Consider the following 7,239-nt stretch of genomic DNA (forward strand, 5'->3'; position numbering starts at 1 on the left):
CTATGATTAAATGTGAAAAAAAAATCAAGAAAAAGAGGATGCATAGAATTTATATCCTACCTTGATTTATAAAAGGTAAATTAAGGAGGATAATTTAGGTTGTAACCTAATTCATAAAGAGAGAGAGAGAGAGAGAGAGAGAGAGAGAGAGAGAGAGAGAGAGAGAGAGAGAGAGAGAGAGAGAGAGAGAGAGAGAGAGAGACAATAGTGCACAATACATTAAAGAGGAGCTAAACTACCACCAAATTGAAGTGATTCCAATTTGGGATAGTACGATTCAAAAATAAGTGCAATGGATATTGGGTCAAGCTCTACCATTGATCATGATCACCTCTTATATGTTGGGATGATATGCTTTCATGAATTAAAATACTAACTTTGGACAATAGATGGATATCGAGTAAACTCTTGCTCAGGCTAGACCACTCTCAAGAACTAAAGATGCCATCATGGTTCTTTGTTTGCACTCCATTGATGTTCATAAATACTGCATGTTGATGTTACCCAAAATTGTGTCACCAATGTCTAGAAGTGTACTTTTGAGTATTGGTGCACAATTGAGCCTTTGATACTTATATTTCATTATTCTTTACTATTCCTCAATTAAACACAAATAAAATGTGTTATAAAGATGCCTTATTACTTTCCAATTTATTTCTTGGTGAATGTTACAATGATTGTATTACTTAAGAGTTATACATCTATATCTCACATTCATGCTAGTACTAGATTCCAAATGCAACAACTTCAATTCTATCATTTGACAAAAGTCATATCCCTAAAAATATTTGATAAATTCTCAAAATTTGCATTTTCCTACCACTTGTATAAAATCACAGTCTATTTTCTCGACTCTAAAATAATTTGTTCAATAATGCAATGTGCCTCTCATATTTTTCTGCCCTCATAAACATTAATAATTTTTTTATGTAAATGGTATAATTCATCAATTTTGTGACTTTATTATGTATCTACATTTTTCATGAAGTTATAATAGGTTCTTTTACCCAATGAATGAGGAGGCCCATTTTTTAAATTTCTCATCATTGCTCAAAGTATTTCTATTTACAACATACCATGAGAATCAAAACTAGAGAAGATGATAAGTCATTCTCTTTTGTGGATTTGATGAATATCAACACTCTATTAATAATTTTTTTGGATCCAACTACTCATTCATTTCTTTGTTATCAAACCTTTGATTTAGTAAATGACAAGAGGATGCGTGTGTTACATTCAATAAGATAGGTTGCATGAAACCTCTGTAATTCTATATTTAATCTCACCTATGAAATGCATTCTTTCTATAAATGACATATAATATTAAGTATCTATATATTCTCCCCTTACTTAATATGCACTTGAATTCTCCTTTGTGACACTGTCCTTTCACCAAATTCATCCCTTGTAGATTTTGCAATTATCCATTCTATGGGATAGCACATTCTTTGATAACTCCTTGTTTGATTAGATAAATTTATTGAGGCACTATATCCTCTTCAAAATGCAATCCAACAATTCACTTATATTATTAAATAGTTTTTATTCTATATTTGCACTCCCTTCTGATTGTTTATGTAGCTTATAACTTGTGAAGCTTTTTTGATAAATGCACTTTGTACCTTTTCAACATAAACAACTTTCTCTGAGGCTGATAACATTTCTTATATTTCCTCCCACTTTCTCCTTTTTCTTAGAGGCTAATATAATAGGTGACATGTCATAAAAATGAGCCTTGCATTGATTCAATAATAAAATCAAAGATGATGTAATTTTATACCAAGCAACTAGCAACTTATAATGTTGATTTTTTGGAATAGATTGTGTAGAGATTTTTCATCAACGTTTCGAATCACACTACGTGATCCATCATCAGGAAGAGAGAGCAAGAGATGTCAAATTATGTAAGAAGCAGATTTGGCATAGGGTCACAATTTAAGGAGACCAAGAAGAGAGGGACTGCACACGCCCCAACACAAGTCAAAAGAAGTCAAAATAAAAAAAAACAGACAAAAACAAGCATGGGGGAGACAAAACCACCCAAGACACAAAGAGAAAGCACCACGAGAGACCATTATAAATGATTTGATGCGTGCATGTTTAGAGGGTGTTTTTAAAAGTCTACCCATTAGTAATAAAAAGTAATAACAATTAATGCAGGGGAATAACTAAATAAATACAAAAAATAATAAAAAGAAAAAATAAAAGAAAAAATTTTAAAACATAAGAACAAACACCTCTCAAACTATATGCTTATGTAAGTATGTAAGTGGATAATATAAACAAGCGTCCAAATATCAAAGAGCTCCCATCCTAAATTAGAAATTGAATGAAAATATATAAACATCCATATATACTTACGAATAAGCGGGCAATATATATAAAAACGAGCAAAACAACAACAAACAAGTGGCACAAAGTAACATATATATATATATATATATATATATATATATATATATATATATATATATATATATATATATATATATATATATATATATATATATATATATATATATTAATGTATATATATTAATGTATATATACAAATGTATATGTCTATATATATATATATACATAAATATATATATATATATATATATATATATGTATATATATATGTATATATGTATGTATCTATATATATAAATATATATATATAAATAAATATATATATATATATATATATATATATATATATATATATGTATGTGTCTATATATATATATATATGAGTATATATATATATATATATGTATATATATATATATATATATAATGTGCACACAACACGACTAGAAGAAAACAAACGCAAAAAATAAATGAAAAAAATAATAATAAACAACCCCCATACCCAACCCATGCCAGGAACTGGATACAAAAGATACCACAAAGCAAGAGAATGCAAAACAAATATATAAATGAAACAAACTAACGCAAAAGTAACAAGGGAATCAACCCCACACGAAGGGACGAAAACCAAAAATGCCAGGAGATAATGCGGAGGAGAGATGAAGAAACACCAAAGACACAAAAGAAGAAGTGGCCAACCTGGGGTAACGTGCAAGGCACCAGAGGAGAGGAGAGGGGGAGAGAGGACAAGAACCGAGGAGAGAGGAGCAGCAAAGCAAGACGGACGGAGAGAGAAAGAGCTGAACCAACAAATTGAGGGTGTTACTCCGCATAAGTCACCAAAGGATGCCACGAGGGGTTGAGAAGCCATCCATCATCACGATTGAGGTTGATGGGGTGGTTAATAATTTCAACTACTTCTTTAAGCTTCCTCTTAAAATAGTTGTCCTCGTGGGAAATGATTTGCGTGTCCTCCAAACATATGTGATGCTTGGTCAAGGAGGAATGTTCAGCAAGCGCCGATTTGTAAACCCTATCGTGTCTAATGTCAGCCACATGCTCCTTGATACGGGTGTGGAATGAGCGGCCTGTTTCGCCAATATAGGGTGTACCACAAGAGCAGACCACTTTGTAAACCCCTGAGTTGGCAAACGAATCTATGGGGTCTTTGATTGGTGGGACACGATTCTTGAGCTTGAAGAGGGGCTTGAAAGCAACATGCAACCCATTTTTGGACAGGATCTTGGCAATCTTATGGGAAATTCCTTCCACGAAAGGGAGGGAGGCAAACAGAGTATGAGGGGGGGGAAGAGAAGGGGGCGAGGAGGCAAAGTGGAGGGACCTAGCTTGGTTTAGGGCCCTAGAAATTTGTCTGGTAGAATAACCATTCAGCTGAAAGACTTGGCGAAGGTGGTTGAGCTCAAGGTTTAGATGATCAACATCACAAATCCTATAGGCTCTTAGGGCCAGGGTCTTGAGAGTGCTAGTTTTATGGCTAGGATGGTGGTGGGAGGACGGATGAATGTATAGGTCGGTATGGGTGGCCTTTCTAAACACATGACGGTCGAGGGAGCCATCCAATTTCTTGATGAGCAAAACATCAAGGAAAGGCAATTGGTTGCTAGACTCTAGCTCTTTGGTGAAAGAAATACACGGGGTCAAATTGTTGATGTGCTGGTGGAACTCTTCTAACTTGTCCAGCCCATGAGGCCAACAAATGTTAGTATCATCTACATATCTTTTCCACCATTTAGGTTGAAGAGGAAAGGAACGAAGGGCCACCTCTTCAAAATGCTCCATATACAGGTTGGTGATGACAGGGGAGAGAGGGGAGCCCATGGCCACACCATCAACTTGCTCGTAGATGACCCCTTGAAAGGAGAAAAAGGTTGACCTGAGGCAAAGCTCGACCAGACTGGCAATCTCCGCATTGGTCTTGCGCTTCACGATTTCAATGGAATCGGGGATAGGGACCTTTGTGAAGAGAGAGACCACATCAAAGCTTACCAGGACATCATTGGCATCAAGTCGAGTATCCTTGACAAATTGCACAAAGTGAGAGGAGTCTTTAACAAAGGAATCAGAATTGCCTATCAGAGGAGAGATTAACTTGGCCAAATGAGCAGCCAAGGGATACGTGGGGGAACCTATAGTGTCAACTATAGGTCTAAGCGGGATGCCCCCCTTGTGGATTTTTGGGACCCCATAGATACGAGGAGTAACTTCCTTGGAGGGAACCAACTTTTTCTTGATGTCATCATCAAAAGAAGAGGCCAAGACACGCCCTTTGACTTTTTTTAAGATTTTTCCACAAGGGTTACGAGATAAGGTTTTATAGCTAGTTGAGTCAGAGAGGAGGTCTAGCATCTTGGAGACGTAGTCTTGTTTGTTCATAATGACCATAGCATTGCCCTTGTCAGCTTTGATGATTGCTAGGTCATTATGGCGCAACAAGCTTTTGAAAGCAAGAAGCTCAACCTTGGGGATGTTGCCCCTCGGTGGTTTGGCCTGCCTGAGGGCGACTGCACAATCCTGTCTGATAATGTCAGCAACATTATTGGGGAGAGAGCGGATGGCATTCTCAATCTCAATGAGGAAATCAACCCGAGGTATGCTGCGAGGTGCCATCGCAAAATTGAGGCCCCGCTTCAAAAAGTTGAAAGAGTGGGGCCTCAATTTTTTGAAGTGGGGCCTCAATTTTGCGATGGCACCTTGCAGCATACCTCGGGTTGATTTCCTCATTGAGATTGAGAATGCCATCCACTCTCTCCCCAATAATGTTGCTGACATTATCAGACAGGATTGTGCAGTCACCCTCAGGCGGGCCAAACCACCGAGGGGCAACATCCCCAAGGTTGAGCTTCTTGCTTTCAAAAGCTTGTTGCACCATAATGACCTAGCAATCATCAAAGCTGACAAGGGCAATGCTATGGTCATTATGAACAAACAAGACTACGTCTCCAAGATGCTAGACCTCCTCTCCGACTCAACTAGCTATAAAACCTTATCTCGTAACCCTTGTGGAAAAATCTTAAAAAAAGTCAAAGGGCGTGTCTTGGCCTCTTCTTTTGATGATGACATCAAGAAAAAGTTGGTTCCCTCCAAGGAAGTTACTCCTCGTATCTATGGGGTCCCAAAAATCCATAAGGGGGGCATCCCGCTTAGACCTATAGTTGACACTATAGGTTCCCCCACATATCCCTTGGCTGCTCATTTGGCCAAGTTAATCTCTCCTCTGATAGGCAATTCTGATTCCTTTGTTAAAGACTCCTCTCACTTTGTGCAATTTGTCAAGGATACTCGACTTGATGCCAATGATGTCCTGGTAAGCTTTGACGTGGTCTCTCTCTTCACGAAGGTCCCTATCCTCGATTCCATTGAAATCATGAAGCGCAAGACCAATGCGAAGATTGCCAGTCTGGTCGAGCTTTGCCTCAGGTCAACCTTTTTCTCCTTTCAAGGGGTCATCTACGAGCAAGTTGATGGTGTGGCCATGGGCTCCCCTCTCTCCCCTTTCATTGCCAACCTGTATATGGAGCATTTTGAAGAGGTGGCCCTTCGTTCCTTTCCTCTTCAACCTAAATGGTGGAAAAGATATGTAGATGATACTAACATTTGTTGGCCTCATGGGCTGGACAAGTTAGAAGAGTTCCACCAGCACATCAACAATTTGACCCCCTGTATTTCTTTCACCAAAGAGCTAGAGTCTAGCAACCAATTGCCTTTCCTTGATGTTTTGCTCATCAAGAAATCGGATGGCTCCCTCGGCCGTCATGTGTTTAGAAAGGCCACCCATACCAACCTATACATTCATCCGTCCTCCCACCACCATCCTAGCCATAAAACTAGCACTCTCAAGACCCTAGCCCTAAGAGCCTATAGGATTTGTGATGTTGATCATCTAAACCTTGAGCTCAACCACCTTCGCCAAGTCTTTCGGCTGAATGGTTATTCTACCAGACAAATTTCTAGGGCCCTAAACCAAGCTAGGTCCCTCCACTTTGCCTCCTCGCCCCCTTCTCTTCCCCCCCCTCGTACTCTTTTTGCCTCCCTCCCTTTCGTGGAAGGCATTTCCCATAAGATTTCCAAGATCCTATCCAAAAATGGGTTGCATGTTGCTTTCAAGCCCCTCTTCAAGCTCAAGAATCGTGTCCCACCAATCAAAGACCCCATAGATTCGTTTGCCAACTCAGGGGTTTACAAAGTGGTCTGCTCTTGTGGTACACCCTATATTGGCGAAACAGGCTGCTCATTCCACACCCATATCAAGGAGCATGTGGCTGACATTAGACACGATAGGGTTTACAAATCGGTGCTTGCTGAACATTCCTCCTTGACCAAGCATCACATATGTTTGGAGGACACGCAAATCATTTCCCACGAGGACAACTATTTTAAGAGAAAGCTTAAAGAAGCAGTTGAAATTATTAACCACCCCATCAACCTCAATTGTGATGATGGATGGCTTCTCAACCCCTCGTGGCATCCTTTGGTGACTTATGCGGAGTAACACCCTCAATTCGTTGGTTCAGCTCTTTCTCTCTCCGTCCGTCTTGCTTTACTGCTCCTCTCTCCTCGGTTCTTGTCCTCTCTCCCCCTCTCCTCTCCTCTGGTGCCTTGCACGTTACCCCAGGTTGGCCACTTCTTCTTTTGTGTCTTTGGTGTTTCTTCATCTCTCCTTCGCATTATCTCCTGGCATTTTTGGTTTTCGTCCCTTCGTGTGGGGTTGATTCCCTTGTTACTTTTGCGTTAGTTTGTTTCATTTATATATTTGTTTTGCATTCTCTTGCTTTGTGGTATCTTTTGTATCCAGTTCCTGGCGTGGGTTGGGTATGGGGGTTGTTTATTATTATTTTTTTCATTTATTTTTTGCGTTTGTTTTCT

The 7,239-nt window shown here is 39.1% G+C and overlaps 2 protein-coding genes across 2 annotated transcripts in view; one reads left to right on the forward strand and one right to left on the reverse strand.

Moving 5' to 3' along the window:
• Positions 1 to 3,177: 3,177 nt before the first annotated feature.
• LOC149531772 (uncharacterized) lies at positions 3,178 to 4,983 on the reverse strand. Its single transcript, XM_089808394.1, has one exon. The coding sequence runs from the start codon at positions 4,981 to 4,983 to the stop codon at positions 3,178 to 3,180; it is 1,806 nt and encodes a 601-aa protein (XP_089664520.1).
• Positions 4,984 to 5,059: 76 nt separating this feature from the next.
• The window catches only part of LOC149531773 (uncharacterized), a 37,782-nt gene continuing 35,602 nt past the window's right edge, over positions 5,060 to 7,239 (forward strand). The window contains exon 1 of the mRNA XM_089808395.1: positions 5,060 to 5,905. Within this exon, the coding sequence (XP_089664521.1) occupies positions 5,060 to 5,905 (846 nt within the window). The remainder of the gene's footprint in view (positions 5,906 to 7,239) is intronic.

The sequence above is a fragment of the Cupressus sempervirens genome, chromosome 11 (genome assembly GCF_028749045.1).
Source record: "Cupressus sempervirens isolate cs-2001-9-10 chromosome 11, ASM2874904v1, whole genome shotgun sequence".
Taxonomy (NCBI): Eukaryota; Viridiplantae; Streptophyta; class Pinopsida; order Cupressales; family Cupressaceae; genus Cupressus; species Cupressus sempervirens.